Raw genomic sequence first — 27,653 nt, 5'->3', positions numbered from 1 at the left:
TGTTCTAGTGCGCTTGGGTTACTCAACAAAACACAAGCAAGCCCCGCTGTCGTTTTCAAATGCAAAAGGCCAATCCTGTTACTTACACACTTAAATCAATATTCTTTGGCTCTAAAAAATACACATTACAGTGCAGTAGATACCACACATTACTCCCTGTTTTGTTAATCCACACACATTCTCTTCAAAGCATTTACCATTGTCAAAAATCAAACTTTCTTTCAAACTTTGTTTCGGTGCTGATGCATGTGGAACGTTTCCCCCCTATAAAAAACAGCAGCATCTTATTCAGCTCATCCCTGGACACTCTGACCGACACTTTGGACCATATGCGTTATGGAGTCAGAGCCACGTCACATTACGACGCGTTAGAAAGATGAGTCATGATTTCACTGAATGTTCCAGGACGCCCTTGAATTTCTATAATGACTGCGCATCATTTCCAATTCATTGTCTCACTCGGAAATGACAGAACGATGTGATTTTCTGTTAAAAAAGTAAATGCAAATCACTCAGATCTCGGGCATCCTACTCTGTTTGTTAGACCTTGTTAAAACTAGCACGGGGAGTAGCTCTTTCGTGGTTCGGGTCACTCTATTGTCCAAGGCCGTGTGTGCTGGCCCCAGTTCAATGCTTCTGTGAAAATGCCGATTACCAAACGCCTCGTTGATCACTCTTCAGACAAACACTACTCTCCGATATTTGATCTATGGGTATTTATAAAGCCAATGTCTGGGCCTAATTTACTTAAACAGATCTATTACTTGGTCGTCTCTCTGCCAACAGATCGGGCACGTTGCCAGCAAAACAGTCACTAAAGTCGAGTCCCTGAAAAGGCACAGAACAGACACATTGTCAACAACAAGGATGGAGTTGTATTGGGTGAATACGATAGTAAAGCAGTATTTTTTGATTTGATTACATTGCAAGTGTTTATATTTTCTTAATGGTTTTGCAGTTTTGTTGATTTCCAGTTATTCTTGATATTGGAATTTTGCATATATACGTATCTCAAAAACAACATTTGGAAATGATCTTGTAGACAATAAGTTGCCCACCTCTAGGCCTCAGCTCATCCTATAATAGCTGCCTGAGTGATCTGATTTTTTTTTTGGGGTGTGCGGCGTTATTGGGAAAAGGCATTCATATCCAGAAGGTAAACTTGTGGGATGGATCCAACAGAAAACGACTGTAAACACACAGGACGAGGGAGTGGACGCTCAGCAATTAGAGCTGAAATAAATCTTAAATAAAAACTCTAGTGGGAGCTCTGGTCGCTGAGGGATCCCTCTGGATGTTAATATCAGACAGTGTAAAAAGTGTGGTCTCCTGCAGAAGACTCACTTTGGTGCACTTCATCATAAGACGGAGGGCAGTGACATTCACACTGACAGGCTCAAGGAGAGGGTTGTTCTGTTTCACTTGACTTTACATGAGCTAAACAGGACCTGCTTCAAAATAAACCTGCCATATATCACTGTAAACCTTTTACATAAATGAAGTAATTGCATAGTTCAACATAATCTTTATTAGTGTGGGAACATGCACACTGTGTATGTAGTCTGTGAACAGGACATTGGCTCTGCTTGAAAATGAAGCTTTTCCTAATCAATGAACACATCAATGAATTAAAGCAACTCTACACAGTGATGGAGGAGTGACTTGCCCTCAGACAGAGCTTTGTGTCGTGCCTCACAGGCAAAACAACCGCACTGAAGTGTTTGGCTGAGATTTGCAGCCTCTTCCAGATGGGTTACGAGCGACACACAGGATTGGTGAAGTCAGAGCTGATTTTCTCTTTGTTTGCTGTGTCTGTAGAATAGTCCTGGCTGTGATGCCCAGAATATTATTGACAAATTGCGTATGCTTGCAGTTGACCTTGTGTGTAATTAAAAATGTGTGCCTTTATATGACAGCCTCTGTCTGTGGTTGCTTCATTTTCGAGTCTGATCTTTGTGTTCTCTTGGCAGGTTCTACTGGGACTTGATAATGCTCATCATGATGATGGGAAATCTAATCATCATTCCTGTGGGAATAACCTTCTTCTCAGAGCAGACTACCACCACCTGGCTGGTCTTCAATGTGGCCTCGGACACCATCTTTCTGGTGGACCTGGTCATGAACTTCAGGACTGGGATTGTCAACGAGGAGAGCTCTGAGATCATCCTTGACCCAAAAATAATCAAGATGAATTATCTGAAGAGCTGGTTTGTAGTGGACTTCCTATCCTCCATTCCAGTGGATTATATCTTTTTAATAGTAGAGAAAGGCTTTGATTCGGAGGTTTATAAAACAGCACGTGCCCTGCGAATCGTCCGCTTCACTAAGATTCTCAGTCTCCTCCGCCTCCTAAGACTGTCCCGTCTCATTAGATACATTCATCAGTGGGAGGAGGTGCGTATACACACACAACCTGTTTTCTTATATGTAACATGTCATTCAACACAGTTCTCTAGGTCCTGTCCTGGTCACCCCATAACAATGTTCAAGGGTTATGGAATGAAAACCTATTTGTAGAGAACTTTTCACATGCCCTATGTCACCCAAAGCGCTTCACACAGTGTACGATGCCAATACCAGTACATGTGAAGATGTGCTGGTATCTCCTCACAGCATTTTTCCATCAAATGAATTCAGAATCACTAATACCTCATTAAAATGCCCATTATCCAGTAATTAATATATGTAACCACTTCTCTTTAAAGGTAAATCAGGAGAAGCTGTATTGTGGTGACTACAGTGTTACATGATTATATTATTGATTATTGATTTATTGCAGTTACTATAGTCAACTGAGTCCTTTAACTACACTTTGCTGCTGTTCTTTGTTATTCAGTGGAATGACCAGTACAAAGAATCGTCTATTTTTTTCCTCCTTGAAGTTCACAGGGAGGATCAGGTGTGAGGGTGAATTGTGGAACCCTAATTTAAAGATACCAATCTGGTTTCTAGTATACAGTAGTTGTGTGGTTATTCTTAGTGTACTAAAGTAAGATGGTCTCTCACCATGAAAACATACAGTATGTCAAGTCACCAAGCATACCAAGTGTTACAGATCAGTGAGAATTGATGAAGGGGAAGTATCTTTATAACGTATAGCATACCATACAATCCACCCACAGATACCAAATATGCAGAAAGATTGCTATATTCTGCACAGTGCGCCTGAGTGGAGCAAGGGATGAGGAGGAGATGATGCCAGTATAGAGACGGTGTTTGAAATAGATGGACTCAAGGTTAATGATAGTCTGCAGTGGCTGCAGTCAGCCAGCACAGCCAAGGGATGTCACATAATTCAGCTACAGCAGCAAAGGTTTGTAGCCTCCTAATCCTAATGCTGTTTCTTACAATGGTCAGTTGTACAAATGTATTTGTTTTGACAGCTCTAGTTTTATCCATTGTAAAGTAAATTATGAAAGACGGTCTGATTCAGAAAGACTCATGAACCTAAAGTTAATTCACATGCTGGAAACAAAAACTATTTTGTTTGTTATAATTGCAAGTCTTATCTGTCCTCAGGTCGTTTACATACAATGATTCATATCACAGGTTAAAATAGCATTACGGTAATTTAAAGACATCCCCGTCATGGCAGAGTGTGTGCCACTATATAAAGAGTGCTTCAGTGCAGTAGTTTTGTGGTTGAGCTCATGCTGCCTCCGGTTGTCGGACCCGACAATTTGCTCTCTCTTCCAGCTCTTCAACCCCTTTCACACTAAACTATCCCGTCTAATGAAGCTTAATAGCTTAGAAATCCTTTATAAAGTGCCCTGAGTTTGATTATCAGCTCTAGTTTTAAACACTCTTCTTTCCAACAGTCTATGTTCTAGTACATGTTTCCTTTAAATTTGGTAGTACTCAACCAGTGCTAGTACTTAACTAGTGCTAGTACTTAAGTAAAACCCTCTTCTTGTTTTGCTGTTGCTTTTCACAAATACAGAGACATTTTCGTCACAAAAGCCTGCTGAAGTGTCTCTGTCTTAGCCGTATATACTTGTATCCATAGGTTCTTTACTGTATTTCCAGGCTCACTGTGAATGTCATTTACTAAGCGTTTGCTTATGTGCACAGTGAGTAGAACGTGCAGACGTGGATCAGCATCAGAATCATCTGCACTTTTTTCTTTTCTTTTCGCAGCAGCCTCTCTTTAACATCACATTTGGGGCCCTGTTATTGTAATTCCTAAGATTTAAAAGGGTAAAATAGGCGCACCATGCCCACAAATAACACTTTCTTGCCTGCACTCACTATTTCGGACAAGCCTTGATAAATGACCCCTCCGTCTTTCTCAGCACAGAAAACAACATGGGATATTCTAACCAAATCCTGCACATCCAGTACAAAAACGGTCATTCAGTGGAAAAATCTCTGCTGTCGAAACATGTTGGATGTGGAGCGTGGCATTAGTGGGACAAGCTCAGTCTCTCTCCACTGTCAGGACTTTGGGGCAGTGAAGCCTTGTTACAGAGACCCTTGATTTGAAGTTATTCAGACACTTGAGCCTTTATAATAAGTCGTCTCCGAACTCCTTCCTCTCTGATGCGCTCCCTGCCCCCTCCACGTTTGTCACCCTCTCTGCTCTCCATCTGTGAGGCAACCACATCCCGTCGTCTCCCCGAAACAGGGTGCTGATGAAAGGACACACACAGTAACCCCCACGTTCAACACTAAAGGGGTACAGCTTACAAAGACTCTCAGAACACATTGTGCGGAGGTCTTTTGGGGTTGAGAGATGCCACTGTGTCCATGCGCCTGTAATTATCTGTGTATTTGTTCAACCGTTCATTCATTTGTTTGCTCACACATAATTATTGCCTTCCTCATTGCTTAGGGAAATAGCAGCGTACAGTGTGAAGGTCATTCGGCGTGGTTAACACAGTGTGTACGGCACTGAGCAAAGCCAGCGACCAGACTGAGGTGTTGAGCCACACAATCGGACATCTGGAAGAGACAGAAGGGAGTTTTAGGCATTTCGAGAAAACAAATATAAACTTTCTCTTAGGGCTGTACAATTAGTCGAAATCCGATTACAATTTCGATTACTCCACTAAATGATTACAGCATTAGCATAATCGCAAAAAAACGATTATAATTATTATTATTCTTTTTTTTTTTCAATTTTTTTTTTTCAATTTTTTTGATTGTTGGGATTGTTTTCCCTTTGCATTTCAGGTGCCACGGCTCATGCTTTTGCCTGACGTAAAAACAAACAGCGCTGCCGCTGTGTGATGATGTCATCAGGCCGCGCTGCTCAGTTTACTTGTGCAGGTGTGAGGGCTGGCCAGCAGGGGGCAGGTGTGAAGCAGAGACCTCTCTTTAATCAAGGCGTACTTGAAATTATTTGTACTTTTATGACTGTTCAGAAAACAGAAAATATCAGCATAGTTTTTTTTATATTAATAAATGAATAAAATAAAGATAGAATAAAAAAGAAATAATCATTTGAATAATCGTGATTTCAATTATGACTAAAATAATCATGATTATTATTTTCTCAATAATCGAGCAGCCCTATTTCTCTGTTGGATAATAATAGAAACTAATAAGGAATAAATTGTAGCTGAGGAAGTGGTGTATTGCTGTGATACCAAGAGAAGTGCATTCAGTTGTTTTTCCTGTGATTGTGCATCAGTGTTTGCAGTTTTCAAGGGCAGTTCAGCCCTCTGCTCTTCCTCATTTGTTTATGTTTCTCTTATTATTTCATGCCCTCTCGAATTCCTGTGACCTCACCATCTGTTTTCATCATGTTCGGACTCTGGGAAAGCTGAAATTGTCTGATTAACGTTGCACATAATACAGACTAGTGTTTCTGTATTGAGTGTACAACAGCGACTCCCAAAACGACGGTGTGCCACATCTGGTTCGTCAGAGCCACCAGGGCTGTGCCAAATCCCCGCTCTGGTGGAGCTTGTGGCGGCGCACTGCCCCTGAGACCAACCAGAAGCTCATTCTGTGAGCCTGTGCTTATGAATGAGATGAAGCTACAGCTGTTCTGTGTTTACTCAAATTGCATTATAAGATAAAGAGCTGAGCAGTTTACAGTGATAATGTTAAATCATACAAGACACACAATTCTCAAAACATCACGTAGTTTCCATTGACTGCAGTCGAGAATTAGGATGTGCACATACAGCCAAAACGTTATACATCTTTTTAATGTTGATTAACAATCAGCAACCAATGAAAAAAACAAACTGTCTCTGGTTGATGACTTCAAGCGAGTTGTCTCGGTGTCCTTAGTTTGAAGTGGTTGATTCACAGTTCACAGCTGGTAAATCGATCTTTAAGGGGGAAAAAGTGAGCCATCTGACCTGGGTGTAGTTTACGGCAAGGGAGCACAAAAGGAAACTGTAGCAGCATCGCATCAGCTGTATGTGGTCTGCTGTGGAGTGGACGCCACTATTGTGTATCAGCATTAGCTCCTCTGATCCATGTTTAGAAACACAGCGTAAACAGCTTGTGTGTATCAGGTGTACCGTCTGTCTGATGGGCTCACATGCAACAGACAATATGTTACGGTTGTGTTGTTGTTCACGGTCTGGATGTAATGCTTCAGCTGGGCATTGCTTTGAAGGCATCAGATGATTATCAGACCAGTCATGAAAAAAAAAAGAGTTCATAAGCGGAAAGAGAAGGCTGACATGGAGACAGGTGACCCCGCAGTCGAAAAGCCAGCAGGAACGTTAGCATGATGATACACAACTTTGCCGCCTCAGCACCGCATCTCCAGTGCCAAAGAAGATTAGCTGGATTTGGTTCATAGACTCCTGCAGACTAGAGTCACCTCTCCCAGAGCAGGCCGTGCCAAGTCCTTTGTGCCTTGGGCCGAGCGTCACAGGCCACGCAGGGACACAGGTGTGCCTCCCACATTTCCAAACACGGCAAAAGAATGCTGACTCATGAAGCACTGACGTATGGGGGATTGAAGAGAGGAGGCATAGACAGAGGGAGATGAAAGATGCAGTGCGGTGCAGTGATTTTCTTGTGCACCCCCGGTTGATTTCCTGAGTGTCGACCTTGTTTCCCTCTGAGTGCAGCTGTAAAGCACGTCATAATGAAGTGGGGACAAATGTTTTTCAGTGCTGGATTCTAGGGCAATGATTTGTGGCTGAAACATGGGGTCATCGTTGCCGTGTTCCCTGTTCATTTGAGGGGGTGCGATGTGAATAGCACCTGCTGCTCGGTGCAGGGGCTACATGTTGAATGTTCTAGCCACAGGTCACAGGTTTAATCCGAACACTCCGGTTTCCCCTACCACAAAAAGCACGTACAATCATCCAGAATGAGTGTAGTGTGAGTGGAGGTCGCTTACCACCACCGAGTATGACGTGAATGAATCATGACGACAGTGTAGCGCTTTGAGACATTGGTAACACAGGCTTGTGAAGAGCAATAGTGTGAATTGCAATAGTGTGAAGCTGTACAGTGTTCCATGTGTGCTGTGTATTGTTCTGCAGAGTCTACAGCACACAGAGCCCTGACACATGGGGGACATGGCTGGTTGTCCAGACTGCTGTGAAGTAGTGCAGTGGTGGAGGAGGCGCTTCAGTTTGTGACCAGGTGTGCATTAGCCTCGTTTCAGATTTGCTGAAGCACACACATATCCCGGGCTGTGCAGCTGGTTGTTTATATTTAATTTCCATACAAGAAAAACTTTGTGCAGCAGACATGATTTTTTTTCTCAATAGCAACTGTCCATTTTAAGGTTTTCTTGTTTTCACTCTAAGCCAGTGGTTCTCAACGTTCATTTGATTTATGACCCTCACTATTACAGTCGCTGTTGTTCGCATTCCCACAAAGGGTTAGCCCATTGTACATGTTTTACCAGAGTACCCGGAGGAAACTGTTAGAGAAACAACAATGGTCTTCGAGAGGATTGATGAAGAAAAGGCAGCAGTCTGGATGTCTTATGCAGGAGAAGTTTATTTACCATCGGTGCGGGACCCGGAGACATGAACTCCTGACATTGCACTAGTCCTCCCATTCAAGTCTGTCTATGCTTCCACAGAAGAGGGATAAATACCCTCTCAGAGCGTCATACTGATGCGCAAGCATTCAGTGGCTGAGAAGGGCCGCCTTAGCCTCACGGTCAAGGCTATGACAGAGATAGTATGCCTGTACAGCCTGACCCAGTATGATAAATAGCGATTTAATGTTATCCTCTAACAGAAACCTACGCAGACACGGGGAGAACATGCAAACTCCACACAGAAAGGCCCCTTCTAGTGAAGCATGAGTGCTAACCACCGTGCGACCGTGACTTTTTCACATATTAAGTAGCCATGTGCCCTGGGTGCGACTCTGTGTCATAGTGAGAGTTATAATGCTGCATTCGCTGCGGCTGCTGTGGTGTTTAAAGTGCTGTGACATACTTTATGTTTCTCTTTCACCCATTGTCCTGCACGTATGAGTGCAAGTGAGGAAGTACTGTTCTCTGAAAGCAGAGCAACTAACCTTAGTCCTCCAATTATCTCTAAAGAATGTCCATGTGATTCTCAGATTTATTTAGTTGCATAATCTCTTCAAAATGTGCGCCTCTATTTATTTGTTTGGTTGGGACAGTGCATGGTAATGGACACACATGCGACTCATGCTGTGTGCCTCACAGCTAGAAGGTCTGGTTTCTGTGTGGAGTTTATGGGCCCGATCTTGTGCATCAAAACGGAGACGATAGCGTGACATTTTGCGCTCAGTCGGGGCGCACTTTGTGATCTTGCCACTCCAGACTTGGCGCATTTAAGTGGGTTGAGACACACACATTTTCCTCCAACCAGATCGACTCCGCGTCCAGGAGAGTGGTTGTGTGGGAGTGGGGGGTGAACATGTGCTTTTGTTTTGCTTCGCGTTCACGCCAAGCGCGAGCCGATCCGCGCCACAGCGGACGCTGTAGCTCTTTTTCTCTCGAGACGTAAACATCGTTTAGCTCACGATGGGGTAAATAAAGTTTTTAGTTTGACCTGTGAGAGCCTAAGGCTTAAGAAAGAACGCAAGACAGCGCAATGTAAACGAGGAAGTGAATGTCAGCCGTGTTTCCATCAGTGCAGTCACCTCCTCTTGTGACGCCCCCTCGCAGGTGGCGAAGGCGAATGGCACAGATAGCTCCGCCACTCGGAAAATAATTCGCCAAGAGCCTGCGCCGCCCCGTGCGCCGCCACAAGATCTGGCCCGATATGTTCTCCCCCGTGTCCCTCTACCAATGAAACATGTGCAATAGCCTCCAGCCAGGTGATTGTGACCATTAGCCTGGTTCCACATCTGGAGATGAGTCCCTGAGTGAGTCCCTGAGTGCTGGCCCACGCTGGCTCACTGCTCCTACACGTCGCCCCAGTGACATTGAGGATGAGTCAAATGCAGAGACATGTAAAGTATAACTCAACCTTAAAGAAATGGGTCACGGCCGTCCTTCGGCGTCACATACTGACTATTTGGGTTGACTATACACAACATCAACAAATCATAATATGGAGCAAATGTTTCTCATCAGGCTGATTTTTTTCCCAAATGACTACTTTTATAACATACAGGTATAGCTCCTTTAACCATGTTTGTTATCACGAGTGTCTGTTCATGTGAAAGTAACTTAACTGCCTCCTCAGACCGGGAACACAGGAAGAGATGCTTTTGTACTGCTAAATTCCACTCACTTATGTAATATGCAAATAGAGACACAGGATTAAACTTTCAGTGAGTTTGTGGGAGACATTTCCAGCGAGCGCTCGGCTCCAGTTACCACAAAGAACTGTACCTGCCCTCCTTGTTCAGCTATTGTGTCATATCTTGTTTACTGTGTATTGTCTAACCAGTCACTTCTCACAAACCAGTCACATCCCCAGAGTTCGCTTACATTCTTGTGTCTTATTACACCCGCCTTTGCAATTAAACACAGTTGTCTTCAAGTGGAGAGACTTAAAGCACATTACCTCATCAAATGTGCTTCCCCCCGTGTGAGCACTGTTCGTCAAGTACCAGTGGAGTAGTAGTGTTTGAAGTACCAGTACTCATTGCAGTTCAGATATACAGAGAGGCTGGTTGATTGGATTCTCATATGAAAAGCAAACTTCTATAGTTGTAGTGTCGCTTATTAATCGCAAAGTATTCTTCCACGTATAGAAACAAAAGCAACATTATCCGGCACTTGATATATCTTTTTACTTGTATTGTTAGTGCACATATATCATTTATAAAACGCAGCATGTCTTCGGTGTCCCTTTGTGTTCTAAATATAACCCGGCAGAAGCCTAGGTTAGCCTCTGTTTTGATTACAGCAGGAACGAGCGGGGAAAATATGTTCTTATCAGGAAGTACACGCCCGGGACTTTACCCCTGAGACTGTCTTTCTCTGGTTCACTGAATATTTGTTTGTTGTGGAGAGTCGTGGCCTGTGGGGGGTAAAGACAGGGTAAAGTTTTTTCTTTTCTTTCATCGATTTAACACGTCCTCTTCGATTACTTAAATTGGGTTTCTTGTATTCCTTGTTACATGCATCCGAAGTTTCCTTATCTCCCTTCGTCAGTTTTTTCTTTTATTCTAGACGTCTGAGTAATGCAACATACGGCCTCCTAATGAACTACTCTCAGCCAGTCCTGTCCAGCAAAGTCATGCACAACCCCCCCCCCCCCCCCCCCCCCCCCCCCCCCCATGGTGCATTTGTCCTCTGCTGCTGAAGAGCATGGCGTGCTTTAGACTGTTCTCCTGCGCATCTCGTGGAGGAAGCCTCTCCCGTTGGCCCGTGAGCTGGAAAATCCACTGACAGAAATGTTTTTTTTGCTCCTTCTGTTGCAGTTTGGTCTTGTTAACTCGGGGAGAGAGTGATAATTGGTTGACCATATGGTTTAGTGTACAGAGGAAAGTGCCAGAGCTGAAAATGCGACAAACACGTTGGCATTTTCTCATATTTGAGGGAATTTATGAAGTGTATGTTATGAAGTATGTGACTTAAAGTGCACACGGGCAACCGGCTAATTCCACTTCCTCTTAGCTACAACCTCATGCAGAGCTGCAAAAAAAAAAAAAAAGCTGTTGTTCCTCTACCATATCACCATCTCTCCCGTCACTATCAGCCATCTTGGTTGAGCATCTCTGACTTCATGTTCAAAAAAGCTTGGTCTGTCTTAATAGTCAAACAGTGCTTAGGTCTAAACCAGAAAACTAGGAGCCAGAGTGCACTAAAAATAACTTCAAAATCACCACTAGCGAATATCACATATGTTCATGCCATATGTTTCATGCTTTTAGACGTGAACTGTTCAGTCTTCTAAATATAGGCCCTACGTTTGACAGAACTTCATATTGCTTTTGTATTGCGCTGAAGCCGGTGCTTGTGAATATCGGTTCCTGGCGTCTTAACTCAGTCAGTTTGATCGTGTGGCTCGGTGGCATTTGGTGTATTTTATCCTCCTCCAGTGGGAATACCTCTGTTTGTCGGTGTCTGACCGTCTCTCAGCCTCTCACTGTCGCTGTCACAATGGCTTGAGTTGACCTGATGGATGCGCAGACAGACAGACAGGCAGCCGCTATGCACCTATGGGACATTTGGGCAATTTAATGTTGTTAATCAAAGGGAACAAAATAATCCAATTGCACCTATAGAGTTCGGGAAAGTCTACAGTTACCATGGAGATCGGCCATCTTTGCAGCTGTTAGCATACATTTCCATTGACTAACATTAGCTAAAAACAGTCTATAAAGTGGAGAAAATAGCCGTGGAACAGCTCCGTTAGCTGCTGAGTTACTGCTGGTAAATACATCTAACTCACTGTGGTGTCCAAGTGTTTTAATGTGAACAATAACTCCAGTATTTTAACTTCTAAAATCTCCATTAGTTTGCAATTGCTGCTAATCCCATAATGCTTAGCAATATGACGTCACATTCCCGAACTCTATAGATACAGATGATATATGGTCATGTTTGAAAACAGTCAAGGGGGAAAACAATTTGGAGAAATAATCTAAACTTTCTCTAATTATTCAAAAACTACTTTAACAAATGCTGAATTATTAATATAGTTTTCTACTAAATTAAGATACAAAGACAAGGAGAGGAGCAAAGTGGTTCAACAGCCCATAAATACATAAATAACTCTCTAAGAATGCTAACATGATGCTACATGTTAGCAATGTGCTAATGCTAACGCTAGCTAGCGCTTGCTACGACTGCCATTTTCTTTCGCTTCTACTGAACAATCTGCTGTGAATAAACATCCATATGGACCCGATTTAGACATAACTTTATTTGTATGTGATAAATAAGTTAATATTTCACCAGAAAATGGCTAAAAAAGTGTGAAAAACTGTTTTCCCCCTCGGCAAGGCCACGCCCCTTTCTATGACGAGATGCCGTCTGTATCTATTGCTCTTGCCACGCTTTGCTAAATAAAGATGGGTACAGATGGTTCAGTCTCTGCTCAAACCAGGGCAGTCTTCCGCCGTGTCCTTGGGCAGGATATTTCACCTCCACTGTCTGTGTATGATGGAGCATGGATCAGTGTTTATGAGCTCATGTTCGGGGCAACCCCTCGGCGAGGCCATGCCCCGAAGGAGTTAGTCCAAGGCAACAGACCAACATTCACTACCCAAACCTAAATTACAAGGCCCCGTATTCAATACAAAGAAGCCCTAACAATTACATAATCAGATAGAGTGGACAAATGTCATGTTTTTCATATCATTATTACGATTAGTCTTCACATTTTCAAAACCAGGATCAGCTGTTTGTCCTTTGGCCAGTTTCTGTATTGTAGGCTTTGTAGGCACTGTGATTGAATAAGAATGTGATTATACATAGATAATAATAAATAATTAAAAAATGTGTCAAAAAAGTGACAAACATGGGCTGAAAAAGCAATAATAACACACACAAAAGACAACAACAAGGGACAAAAGTGTGATGAAAAAGTGACAAAACATGACAAAAAAGCTTTAAAAATGTGACAAAAAAGGGGCGACAATGCGACAAAAAAAAAGTTAGTGTCATTTTTGTTAGTCTTAGCTTTCAAATGAGGCGTTACTCTGGCCTTTAGGCTGTAAGTTCCAGTCGAGAAGCTTTTAGATTTGGGTAAAGGTGAACTGGAGACAATGTGCTCGGTTAAGAGGAATTCATTAGATACCGATCACTTGTTGTGAGGGGATTCATTTCACTTCGTATTTGAAGGTGTGTTTGGAATAAGAAAATGTTTCCCTTTGTGTATGATATTTACCGTATTAAAGAAACTGAACTATGTGTGTGTAAAGATCCTGATGGGAACTCCCCTGCCGACCGTAGTAGAGCGTGTATACAAACAGACAGGAGATGCACATGGGGAGGGTCCTAACGTGATAAGTGCAGAGATTAAGCTAATCTCATTTATTTTGGGTAACTGCTCTGGTGCTGGGGGGTCCGGGGTTAACCAGTTAAAACATTTACTTGAAAGAAAAGTCTTAAATTAGCCTTCCCTTGCGGACTTTGAGATAGTTTTAATAGGCGGAATAAAACTACTTACGGCAGACTTCCTGAAACGATGCCCAGTGCTAATGAATTAATTTGTAAGCAGCCAAGCATTAAGGCTGGCTGCTTTCTCTCGTCCCCGGAGTTGTTGGGAGGTGATTGATTGGCTGAAAGGCAGAGCGCTCACACATCAGTCACACCCACAGCTCGGTCCTGCCATGTGGCTTTGGAGCATTGATTTATATGATCCTCCAGTGCCATCATGATTACACTGACACTAGATGAGCGTCGTTAAGGACGAAACACAACAGCAGATCATGCTCGCTATTAGTCTGTCTCCAGTCAGTAGATCCAAAGGTAACAGATGACGCGGTGCAGGCAGCAGATACTTTTTCAAGGTCATACATTATGCATTTTCAGGTCATTGAAATAGTTCAGGAAGCCAGAGCATTTAGGGCTGCACAATTAATGTAATCAAATCAAAATCTCAATTTGAATCACAAAGACCTATTTAGTGCAATAACCTTTTCCAAAAAACTAAATAATCTGTCTCCGTGGGGTGTTTTGTTGTTGATCCTGGACTTTGGGCAATTGCAGTTTTGAAAGCATGTGATTCTTGAATACGTTTAGATGTTCTTGCTTCAGTTTTTTATCAAATGCTTTGTTTAAAATATACCATGTGAATTTTGTTTTTAAAATTCAAGCAAACTGCTTAATGGCTACAAGCCATGATCAGGCCAATGCTTTAACGCTTAAAACACTGTTAGTGTCCAAATACAGTCACTTTTTTTGCAAGCAAATTATTTCTCCCATTAAAACAGCACCATGGCCCCTAGAGGCAATAAGCGCCACTGCAGGTGTCGTAGAATGCTACGTTTTTTTACTCATTAATTGTCTGTGACAGTAAATACTACGCTGACAGAAAAGACAAAGGGACAGAGGGTTATTGTTCATCCAATTACACAATGGAGATATATATTTTTTTCACTCAAACTTTGTTTATATTATTATATTAAAGTGGTGCTAGCCCACAGTTAGCTTTGCCCGTTAGCCTGTTAGCTTCTTCCTCGTGATTCCATTAGTGTGTATTGCGCCTCCCACCTGGAGGCAGGGATGTTGCAATTGTGGTTTTCACCAGGGGGGAGATAAAAAATCCCCCAATCATCCCATCAACACTTGTATTACCCCCAGAGGGAAACGGATTAAGGTTAACAAGTTACTAAGCACTGCTTTAAAGAACATTATTGGTTTCCACATGCCCCAAGTATTTGATATGTTCAGTCTTTTTTCTAAAACAAAAGCAATGCTCATCAAAACTAAATATTGTCCATTATATATTTTTCCAAGTTGTGCAGCCCTTATTGAATTCATCCTCTATTGACACAAAGGCGCGAAGATCTAGAATCAAATAAAAAGGAGACGAGCGTTTACGTTCTGGACAGAGTGAATCTGCAGAATTACACAAACTCGAGTGAAACACAATAGAACAGTTTTTATTGAGGGGACACCACAAAAAACAAAATAACAAGGTATCAAATGCACCTACTATAATAATAAGAAACTAAACTCTTCACATGTACTTAATCATTATACATTTGAAGTATTTCAGTAAGTAACAGTTCTGAATGCTGAGTTTAAAGCCTGTGTATTCTTTGAACATTTAAGTCAGCTGTTCATAAATAAAACCCTTTGTTTTACTTTTTCATTTCAATCTGAAGGGTTGTAGTGAAGGGGATTTAGTTCAGGTTTGTGTCTGCGATGCTCAGGGTCCATCTTGTGCCGTGTTGACATGACAGGCCCAGTGTGCGATTCAGCCAAATCCCTTCTGCTCTCACATGGCCCTAATCTTCCTGACTGCGTCTTTAGAACTGCTCCGCGCTGTTTGTCTTCGCCAGCTCCCAAGACGTCGGCTAAAGGCCTTCCCATCACTCTCCTCTTCCTGGCAGATGTATCCCATAGCCAGTCGGATGCACAGTCTTCCATTAATGACTTTGCACAGAAAAAGCAGAAGTCTAAATCCTTGTGAGAGAACCTGGACAATGGAGAACTATAGATCTATTGTAAGATATTAGTTGATAAAACCTAGACTACTTACTGAGGTAACATGGAATATATTCTGCTTGCTTAGTTTATAGATAATGTGATATTCATACTTTTCTGAGCATCTGGTCTGACTTAAAAGAACTTCCGGAGCTTTCCCCCATTTCCTATTAGGCTCCCCCCCCCGCTAATAGCAATCCTACATCCATGTTTTTCACAGTGGATGAGTATAAGGCAGACGCGCTAATCACCTCTGCTCCGATGCTGGGATGAGAGGCAGAAATACAACTCTACAATTGTCAGGCTTTAGTGCATGGAGGAGGGTTTATATTATCAGGCTGTATATTCAACGACACCGTGGCTCCAGGCGGCTGTTTGTTTACTCTTCTCTTTCCTATTGAGGCAGTAATGTCAGGACTAGAACCTCTGTTGTCGACTGATGCTCTGAAATAGGCTTGACAGAAATGAAGTGACGCGGTGAAGGAGTTGTCTCAGCTCGTGCGAACATTGCCATGTCGTGACTTGTTCAGTAATGATGATGCGGAGGTGCTGCTTGGCTGGTGTTTGGCGGCGTCCGTCATCTGGACATGCTTTCTCAGAGCCGAGCTGCTGTTATTTTGGTGCTGCCACTCAGGTTACAGGTACAAATCAATACAACATTTAACCTCCTCCTCACCCGCTAAATCAAGGATTTGATCCCGGGACGCTCTCCTGTGCACCACGCCAGTCTTCTTAGCTTCTCAACAAAACATGCACAATGTGAATCACTTCGAGGTGCACAGTGAGGCCCCCGATTGTTCGACTGCATTGTAGGCTTTATGTTTCGGCGTGAAACAATGTATGTATTGATCTGCCTGGAGAACGGCGTAAACATGACCCTGCCTGTGCGTGGGCTCCAGAGCCCTGCAGGAGAAGGCAGTGCCACAGGAATGGTGGAGCACAGATTAAGGGAGAGTGCAAGTGTTGAGGTTATCACACTCACACGACTAAAATAGATGCAGAGCGGGTGAGACAGCGGGCAGGGAGTGAGGCTCGCACTCCACTGTGATGTGCTCGGTGCGAGAACAAGAATCCTGCTGACGGACATGGAAATGATGAAGAGCAGCGATCCCACAGGAAGAGTCAGCTCTCACACCGCTTGTGCACATTTCTCTCGTCCTGCGATTTACACATTAACACAGCCAACTTATCCAATTAAAACAATGCTTGATTAGTGCTGCTAAGCCCCAGTGCTCAGTCGCTTCCACTGGTCTGTGTGTTCACTGCTCTCATCTAAACGTGCTGGCATTTTGTGTAATACTGTTCTCGATTTTATAACAGAACAAACATGTTTCAAATATTGAGTGGCACCAGAAAACTGAACTCCACAGTCCATTACCAACAAAGCAGTGTTGTTGTGATTAAGCGCTCGAGATGAAAATCCCTCCTCTCTCCGTGATTCTGAGGCTCTTTCAAAGGGCAAGGCTGGGTTTTAACTCCGTCCCACTGATGCCATTTTTCCTTGTGATTATTTTCTGTGATAAAGATGGCCGTGTTATGGAGATCCCTGTGATTCAACAACGGGGCTGTTAACCCGAGCAGATAAGGCGCGGGGGCTGTGGGAGGGGCCAGCCAGTCCACAGCCTTTATTTTCTCACCGGTGGATTAGCAATCAGATAGATGGGTGTCACGCCTTTCTGGCTGTGCGCAGGCCGGGGTGTGTGCTTTGAACCAATAATAATGCTGTATTTAAAGCGCTCTTTGTTACATTAGGATCAGCCCTTGTTTTCTGTCTGTGTAAAGATCCCATCGATCACCTTTTGTCTTTAATTAAGTCTCTGGCTACAAATTACTGCTGAGCCTCATTACCTAAATGTACTGCCGTTCAGCTGCACAATCTGGATCAATTATTTGGGCACAGGTAAACTAATGGCCTAGATGTTTTCACTTTGAATAATGAATATATTTATAGATTGTGTAGTTTCCTTCTTTTCCTCTGGCCAATTCTAATCTGCGCAGCCGGCTGATGAGTGTTTTGGAGCATACACTATGTTGCCTGCAGCTTTGAAACAATGCCAACTCGATTTATGTTATTTATTGCTGAACTATACATCTATCAACATGAGTACGGTTGCATGAATTCTAATTATTTCCGGCTAGCTGCCTTTCTTGGGGAAGTGAGGATGGCACTGTAGCATTATGAACTGTTTTTTTCTTTTTTTTTTCTGGGAGCACACATAACACGGTCAAGTTATTACGTAATCAGGGATTGAACTAACTTTCTGGCAAAAGGACAAATGGATTGTTCTGTACAACTAAAAGAACATGGCATTATGTTTTTTTATCTTTGAACTCGTGATTAAGTAAAAACATTAAAAGGTCCAAAAAAGAGATTAGGAAGATGACGTTAAGCAAGAAAACTACAGATTTTCCTGGAAGCAGTTTGTCATCCTTCAATGTAATAGTCAGTGGTGGATTTAATCCCCTCAAATTAGTCCCTTGCTAATCCTGGCTAACCTCATGCAGAGGTCACTCTGTTCAATTTGAAGATGTATAAAGAGCATGTTGTAATTTCATGTCTGATGCACGGTCATTCTTGTGTGCGCCTATATTTGTTTTTTGCCCAAAAATCAAATACGCACAAGCAAAGACTTGAGGGTTTAACTGTTAATCGAATGTTCCCAAAGTGATCTGTCAGGTATGTAACTATGTGTATCTGCCCTGTTATTATCGCTTGATCTGGTAATAGTGCATATGCACATGCACACCCCTGTGCACACTCATTCATACCCCACAACAGGCCAAGCTTGGCGATGTTCTACTTGGTCACAACTCAGCTTTTTCGTCTTTAAAGCCACACCGTGTAGAATTTTACCCAATTAATACAATTGAAATACAAACATTTATTTTATGACAGATGTTTTCATTATTTAAAAATATAAACATGAGCCTTTGCTGTGAGCGGCTCAGCTCTCCTAAGACATGGCTGTAACTTTGTGGGTGCGTCTCCAACTCGTGTCCATGGAGATTCAGTAGAATTTGAGATTTAAACAGGTTAGGTCCTCATCCAGATCCATTCTTTGATTACCCACTGCAGTAATGGCATTTTCTGTGTTGACCTGGTCATTAGGAGCATGTTTTGTACAGATGGTACCAGTATAGCCTAGTCCAAAATGTTACACAGTGTGCCTTTAATTAAAAAAAACTACATTAAAACACATTTCCAGTCTAACGTGCCTTGTTGATCAGTTTGGGCAGCTATAGATTTCACATTTTTTTCAATTGCATAAAGTTATACCCATGTCTGTTTTGCACACACCAGCCTTTTCGGTAAATGTCCCATGTGTTGGACCAGTTGTACATTCATGCAGTAACTCCCCTGAAAAAGAGATGCTTAAGCTCAAACACCTCTGCCACTTTCACATCACTTATTGGCTTGTCTCTCTGTATTAGAGGATTATACTGCCCTTTACCCCGGTTTAAATTTGAGCTTAATACGTCTAATTTTAAGCCTGCGCTGTATTGTGCCGATCCCTCTTCAGTTATGCTTTCAGTGGGAACACGGTGTCTGGGTCGGGGCGTGGGTTTAGAGGCGACAGAGCGGGCCGTCTCGTGACCAGAGGGGCGGCGGTTGGAATTCCGCAGGTGCACATACTGTCGTTGGACAAAACACTTTTCACCCACCTCGCCTCCAGTGTTCATGGGATCAGGATGGAGCGGGTCATCCAGAGGGCAGGGGGTTGAGTGTTTTACTCCTACAGGTCACACAACTAATGTGTCTTAAACACGTCTCATCTCTCAGGACCGGTCACAGACTTTCATGTGTGGATTTGGTGAATTCTAGGACCTCCCAATTCAAAATCACATTCTGAGTGCTCTTAAATCTCCAACGCTGCAATTAGTTACATTTATATACAATTTTCTATACAAGATTTTAAGCAAATTTGTCATATTTTCCCCAAATCTCGCAAACCCAATGAATACTTTCTGAACAATAGTCAGCTATTTAGGCTATGCATGTTTATTTATCCCGCGGTTTTCATACACAAGGCATCTCAATGCACCTTCCAAAAGAAGATAGGCTAAATTACAACGAGGTTACGTTAAGGCAAAGCACATACATAAAGACATCAAGACATGGTAAATACACAGTAGGAATGAGGAAACGCATTGAGGCAGACACAGAACGACGGGGGCGTGGTTGGGGGGGGGGGTATGTGTGTGCAGTTGTTTACAATCTGAAAGTCAGTGAGTTTACTAATGAAACAAGAATCGTGGCAAACCCAACTTCATATTGAGGGTTAGAGTAATGGCCAAAGCCAAAGCAAAAGACAAGATACTTAATACTAGCCGCCTGTTGGCTCTCCTGTGTCGTGTTGTTATTGTACACTAGTGGAGGAGTAGCGGAGTAGCACTTCTCGCAGTGCGATTGTGTTAAATGACTTTATGATGAAAATGTGCCATAAGCTGAGGCAAAATGTAATAAGAATAAGAAGAATAGGTTTTTCCTGTGATCTGTGAATATCCTCTATCAAGTTGTCCTTAGTTGTAGTTTCATTCTGTGTTTTCACTATGTTGTAATCGAATAAATAAATAGAAAATGCTAATGCCATGACAGATTCATAGTTAACCAAAATAATGGTTAGCCTCCGCCATGCACAGAAGCAAAGAAAGGCCTGGGCTACATTAAGGATAATGGGGAGCAGTGGAACAGTGAGTGCACTGAGACAGCCCTCCTGTAAGCTGGCTCTAATTTTAGCCTGTCAGGGCAGTGCTCTGGACGTCCCGGTGGTGCACATGAGGCTGCCGCTCTGCCTCTTGTTCTCTGCCTCTTTGTGGGTGGACTCTCTTTTGTGCAGTGAGGTTACAGGCCAGTTACAATGAGCCTGGGCGGAGACATGTTAATTCAAAGGGCTTCGAACACACCTGTGTTTACTGTAGTCTGGGAGAGGGATGAGAATGGCACAGGTGGTGGAGAACATGTCCACTTACTGGCTGCTAAAATTATTCCATCATCATGTGGATGCAGGAGGTGAGAAAATTGTTTTGTAAAAGCAGTATGACTTCCACCTACTTGCTGAAACAGGATATTGTTTATGAATTTCTGTTGTGTTGAGCCTCCACACGTCTCTCCCCGTTTAAGTGGGTACGGCGGCTGGAGTGGTAACCTGTCAAAACCAGTCAATTATAGGCCATTATCTTTCATCCACCAGGAACTGCCTGTTTACTATCACCATACAGAGTCTCACAGTGTGTTTCAGTGATTCCATCCACTTGTCATTTTGTAAAAAATATAATTTTAGATTGAGTTGTCAACATTATGGGGAAAGGGTAACTTCCTATAATACCAGGACACTCGAGTTTTTTGTTTAGTTTAAGTGTGCAGAAGTGCACACATTTATTTGAGCAATTTTACATTCATCTTATCTTCCGAAATTCATACAGTGTGGATGCTCAAAATGGAGTCGGCTGAAGCAACAAGCTTATAAGTGCCGACCCCATGTTCAATTCAATGTACATTTAGATATATAATCAATAATTAGGTCTAGATCACATTGACTTTTGATGCAAGTCCTTCCTGAGCTAAACAGATACAGATTTTTAACAATACAATCATCAGTTTTAAGCTTCACACAAAATTTGCCATGAAGAGTTTTTAAATACATAACACAGCAGCTTTGTACATTTGTTACAGATGTTCGTAGACATAAAACCTTTCACATAAAAGCAAAACTACATTGTGTTCGATATTTATTTATCTGAGTTCTTCTGTGGTGTATGTAATGTTCAATATCATTTGCCCCAGGGTTTTTGGCCCAGTGCTTTTTAGCCTGTATATGCTCCTTCTTGGTGGTGTCATCAGGAGACATGGAGTCAACTTTCACAGTTATGCTGATGATACACAGTTATACATCTCCATGTCTCCAGATGACACCAGGCCAATAGATGCACTTTTTAACTGCATTTTAGATCAAATTCTGGATGGCAGAAAACTTTCTCCAGCTTAACCAGGACAAAACTGAAATGTTAATCATCGGCCCTGAGGCCCAGAGAGAGAGACTTTTACCCAAACTACAGTCACTGTCTATTAATCCTTCCTCACAGATGAAGAACCTGGGCGTGATCTTTGACTCTGAGCTGGCGTTTTATTCCACACATTAAGAATATCACAAAGATAGGTTTTTACCATCTAAAGAACATAGCCAGAGTCCGCCCCATTCTCTCTCGGGCCAACACGGAGACGCTAATGCATGCTTTTATCACCAGTCGTATCGACTACTGTAATGCCCTGCTTTCTGGTCTTCCCGAAAAGAGGATCTCAGGTCTACAACTTTTACAAAATTCGGCAGCTCGTGTCCTGACGGAGACCAGGAGGCGGGACCACATTACACCGGTTTTAGAATCGCTGCATTGGCTCCTCGTGTGTTTCAGGATTGATTTTAAAGTTCTTTTAATGGTTTTTAAGTGTCTTAATGGTCTTGGTCCTTCTGATCTTTCAGAACGGCTTTTACCTTACGAACCTTCACGGCCCCTTCGCTCCTCCGGCAGGGGTCTCCTAGTTTTTCCTAAAGTCAACAAAAAGACTCAATATTACGGCCCTCGCCTCTGAAACGACCTGAGGAGGAGCTCAGGGCTGCAGAGAACGTTCATGTTTTTAAGAGCAGGCTCAAGACCCACCTTTTTAGCTTAACTTTTAACTGACTAATCTATTTAGTCCCAATATATAATATATATGGGAGGGTGTGCCAGGCGTATTGTTTTAATTGTTGTAATCTGTAAAGCACTTTGTGATGCCTTTCGGTATGAAAAGCGCTTTATTAATAATGTTTGATTGATTGATTGATCATTATATGATTTAATAAGCGAAGTGCACATCTCAGCTGCACATGCGTGGGTCAATCTGGTCCCTTTGTCACATCCAGGTTTGGAGGAACTTCAAACCGAAGCTGGAGGAGCAAAAATTAATGAATTAATGGAAAGACACAAAGTGAAATCAAAAAATGTTTAGGTGTTGAAATTCCATTGCAACCTCAGATCACAATGTAACACTTTCCCAACATTTCCCTACTCATAATTGCAAAGAAAAGGATTATGGCCTCTTGGCTCAAACCTCAGCCCCCCCACCACTACCCAATGGAAAAATAAACTGAAAATTATGGAGCAAAAAACAGCAAACAAAGGGAACTGACCTATTTATGGACAAATGGTCCTTCATTGTTTTTTTGTATGTTGACAGAAATGTGTGTGCGAGTTCAGGGTGTGGACTGTGAACACTGAAGTGTATCGAGCCATAACCGTGAACCATAAAGATTACAGGCATTAGTTTAAAAACTCTAACCTGAAGTGACGTTTCTTGCACACATTAATTTGTGAATATCTTGAAAAACCGAGGGAAGAATCAGAGGCTCAGGGCGGCTCTGTCGCCAGTAGCAGAGAAGAGAGACAGGACATGGGATCAGCCCGACACTGACACTTTGAAATCATTTCAATTCATCCAGGAATCACAGAGAAAAGTTTACAAACAGTGAATATGTTAAATATAGAGGATAAATCCTGTAGCAGCCTGTCAAATTAGTGATCACTGTGTCGTACGGCGTCAGATCACTAAAATATACTGTGTGTAGGTGGATCTACTTAAAAAGGCTTTTAGTCTGGCTAGATTTAAAGATTTTGTTTCCTGTCCACCTATCGACAAAAAAAGGATTATCTGGACTATTTTCAAGACGTCATCATTTGTCATGTTATAAATTGTCTGTGTTTTCACATTAAAATGCTTCATATTTCCTGACTCACTACTAGAGTGATTTCTCAACCCTGTTTAAATATTCTGCAGTATCAGCGACGTGAGGCCACTGTTTTAGACCCTGGACTTTGCTGTAACCTTTATTATATTATCCATGCGTCAGTCGCCTTCAAGGGTCAGAAATGTGTTTGTCTCTAGAGGTCACGTTTGACAGCATCTCTGTTCGCTCTCCTTTCCGTTTATGTCTTTTTTTGTGTCCTGGTTGTAACAGGAAATCCATGGAGACTAGAAAAAAGAATCTATCTGTGACTAGCATTGCTTTGTAGCCGAAACATTGACCTTACCCATCATGCACCACGAGATGTGCAATTCGCTTAATGTAAAACGCAACGTAAATGGTTTGTTGCCCACTTGCCACGGCCCGTGACGCTGTCAGCACGTGCCACATGTGACTGTGAAGACACCTCAGCCCGCGTGTCCTGCTGTACTTTTACGCGTGTTCGTTTGCTTTGGAGTGTAGCCATGTTAAATTATGAACAACTCCACATCTGCCTCACCGCACACACACACACATCTCCAGAGGGCCACACGAGCACACTTTGACGACCACTTCAAAGGTGACTTTTCTGTGAACGCTCAGACAGACTTTTTTTTTTTAAACAAAATCTTTTTGTTCTTTGCAAATGCCATTGTCCCTTTCGGGGCTGTTATTGGCTGCTGATGACACCAGAGCCTTTATTCATGTAAGTGATACTGATGAGCTTTCTCTCTCTCTGCGTCTCTCTTCTTTCCACAGATTTTCCACATGACCTATGACCTGGCTAGTGCTGTGGTAAGAATATTTAATTTGATAGGAATGATGCTGCTGCTTTGTCACTGGGATGGCTGTCTCCAGTATTTGGTGCCTCTCCTACAAGAGTTTCCTCCCGACTGCTGGGTGTCCCTGAACGGTATGGTTGTAAGTATTGCAACATTTTTTCTTCTTCTTTGTGTGTGTGTTTGTGACAATGTTCAATTCAATTTCAAATTTTAGTATTCATTTTATATTTGATTTCTGAGTGAGGTGTTTAGTTTTATATATATATGACCTAAGGCAGTGGTTCTCGAGTTTCTTCAGCTTCCTCGGGATCATCTGCAACACCCAAATGCGTCACGCAATTTTTCAACTTGGGAGCTTTGCCTTCCCTTGGTGTTTGTCTGGCAAACATTTATGCACATATACAAACACTCTCCAGAGCATCAGGCTTGAGGGGCACATGTCAGCTCTCCTCAGCATCACCGCGCACTACCCCAATATGGTTTACTTGCAGGATCTCCCCAGCCACTGCGCTCCATTCATGGCATCATCAAAGAACCGTTTGTGCTCAAAGGATTTTGCACTGATCATTTCTCAACTCGCTCCAACTAAAAGCAGCACATTTGTTCGAAAATATTCAAAGCGGCAGAGAAGATTTTGGATCATCATAATAATAAAGATAGCTTTAACTTGTATTTCACTTTAGAAGTTTCTCGACGCAGGTAAGTTACTAGTTGCCCTTGGGTAAACTGACGGAAGCAAAAAGCGTTATTCCCAGGGACGCAGTAACAATCGGCACCTGCGAAAGCCAGGATTTGAACATGATCAACCCAACAACTGAGCCATTGTCACCCCTAATAGTTGGCCGGGCTTCTCATAGCCAGATAAGAGGGCACCTCATTTTGTCAGACACAGTTGAGGAACAGTGATGCATATAGTGAACAGTATCTTGTGTTTCTAGACGCCGACTAGACCTAAAAACGGCTCTGTGTCCGTATAGTAACAGATTTGATCTTGACTTCTCCAGTCCTATGTAAACTAATAGGAGTGAAGGGACGGGCACAATTCATGGCGGTGCCCACATGAACTTTCCCGATAAGGTGACTACAGTTTTGATGCATGACGCGGAGTCAAGAATACCACGACGCACAGCGGTTCCTCTGCGAAGTGCATTTCTATCAGTTCCAGCTCAAGTGTTTGTCTTTGGAAACACCTGCACTGGGGTGTATGACACATTAGACACAATTTTAGTTAACACGATTATATTTAAGAGTTTCCTAAAGAATTTTTGTGATGTTTATAGTTTAATTTCCTTATTGGACACTGACAGGAAGAGACATAGAAGAAGGTAAACCATTTAAACTGTTTCCTTCAGCCATGTTAGAGGGACTATATGGGAGTAAAAAATGTTAAAATTATGTATTTTTCCCTCTCCTTACATGTTCCAGCCATGTCCTAATGTGTAGAATGAGCTCAAACCTGTTCACCACAACAGCCTCTAAAATCCTGCACTGCCACTCAGAAATATAGAAGGTGCAGTTACATGTATGACCTGAGGTGCCAGTAGTGAGAATAAAATGGCCAACTTGCATCTAGCCCCTTTAAGTCAATGGGAAATGAGTCAAACTACTATGTCACTTTCTGTCTGCAGCTTAGAAATAAAAATAAAAATAACTTTTCTGCCCAACATTTCTTCATTAAAATTGCCGCTTCACTGAAATAAAATGATAATTATGCAACTGATGTTATCCTTCTAAATAAGTCATATTTTCACTTAAACAGTCAAAAGATGTGAGTCCTTTTTTAAAAATAAGTGACGCCCTCCTGCGAGTGGTGCAGGCATATCGCGCACATGTAAGATGACCAGCTCATTTGGAGTAACTTTGTCCTCGCGCCAGGCGGACGTTTGGGTTACAGGGACTAACTTTTCTTCTCAATGGGAATAGAGGTCCATGTGTTTTGAGCCCACATGTGTGATCCGTGGCTCTGCACCATCACTAAGAAACCCCCTATCACGCAGTAAACAGGCCTACATAATGTGATTCAGTGGCCTGGTATTTCCTTGCTGGCGATACACATTCAGGATACACATTTCGTTAGATATTTCCCATTGTTGCCCCGGTAATAGAGAGTGTGGGGCTAACAAAGGCTGTAGATACTGCTGAGTGGCACTGTATGGAGTAGGCTTGTTATCTGCTCAACTAATGGCCTGAGAGGCTTCTTACTCTTTGGGAGCAGCATTTACTTAATCAGTCGGCGAGATAGCGCGACTGCCAGGATCTCAGTGTTGTTGAAGGTTGACGCACTGCTGCAGGCCGACAATGGGGACACTCATACTCTTATAGGACATGTTACTTTACATGTGGGATGGTGTCTCAGATTGACATGTGCACTGGATGGAGCCTGTCTGTGTGGAGTTTGCATGTTTGCGTGGGACCAGGACTCTCCCATGAAAGATATTCTCACTTTCTTGCTTTTAAAGAGTTGTTCAGTATCATTGGCAATAATGAAATTCATCACAGATGTTATATCGGGATGTAATACTTATAAATCAAATCAATCACATTTTAGTGATTATATATATACATTGTAGTTATTATATATTTACAGTATTACTGCAAGGCAATCAATGTAGATAATCATCACTGGACACTTATATTTAATTCATATAATTTTAGTGTCAGACTTGAAAATAGAAGTGATCAGGCGCCTCTAGCCTCCTGTTTACTGTCTCTTGTTTTACAGACTGAATCTGAATGTCAATGTCAACTTTATTTGCAGAGCACATTTACAACATCACTTGGTGCCCAAAGTGCTTTACATGCAAAGCAAAAAGACACGATATAAACAATATAAAAATGGTAAATAAAAAAATAATAAGAGTCAAAATGCAGCTCAACTTGAATCAAACACCAACGCAAACAGATGTGTTTTAAAAGTTTCTAAGGTCAGAGCAGCTTGAATGTTCTGAGGCTGTTCCAGTGTACGTTTACAGCTTTGGAACTCACAACATCTGCAGTTTATCGTCTGCTTTCAAAGTGAACTCTTCCACATGAGGTAACTGCGTGCAAGAGGTGCCGTAATTGTTATCTAGAGATACACTGAAGCTTAGGTTGTAAATACACCGGGAAGGTTCGACGCTAGATTTAATACACAAACACATTTTGACACAACCTTTGACTTCGACATCTGAAAGGGTCAGCAAACTCCCAACAAAATTGGTTTAATCAAATATTCAAACATGTGCTGGGAAATACACCCATAGGTCATGATGCGTACAAGGATTGCTGTGCCTTCTGTTCCAAGAGGAACAGCTTGTATTATGTAACTTTAAAATTAATATTCACATCACATTTTATCCATGGAACAGCATGTTGGGATTTAGAGAGATATGAGTAATTATCACTGTCTGTCAGTGTGGTGTTTACTGAGCTTGACCTTTACACATTTACAGATTCACATTTATGTTTAATGCAGTTCCAGGAAAGTTTGAGGATTAAGCTATAACTGATCTAACATAAGAAGTACTGTAGTAACAGACTTAAAGATACAACTCTAGATTCCTCGTGCCAGTGAATTCATGAATGAATCAATTTGTTTACGTGAAAAAGAATTTCCCCCCCCGGGACAATAAAGTCTAAAAGCCTAAAAGTCTAAAGCTCAATAACACA

The 27,653-nt window shown here is 42.3% G+C and overlaps 1 protein-coding gene across 1 annotated transcript in view; it reads left to right on the top strand.

The window, feature by feature from the left end:
• The window catches only part of hcn1 (hyperpolarization activated cyclic nucleotide-gated potassium channel 1), a 46,283-nt gene that overhangs the window by 3,333 nt on the left and 15,297 nt on the right, over positions 1-27,653 (top strand). Inside the window, exons 2-3 of the mRNA XM_079552087.1 lie at positions 1,971-2,394; positions 23,983-24,144. Coding sequence (XP_079408213.1) covers positions 1,971-2,394; positions 23,983-24,144 — 586 coding nt within the window. The remainder of the gene's footprint in view (positions 1-1,970; positions 2,395-23,982; positions 24,145-27,653) is intronic.

This window comes from Gobius niger (genome assembly GCF_951799975.1).
Source record: "Gobius niger genome assembly, chromosome: 2".
NCBI lineage: Eukaryota > Metazoa > Chordata > Actinopteri > Gobiiformes > Gobiidae > Gobius > Gobius niger.
Note: the sequence above shows the minus strand (reverse complement) of the source record. Positions and strands in the feature narration are given on the sequence as shown.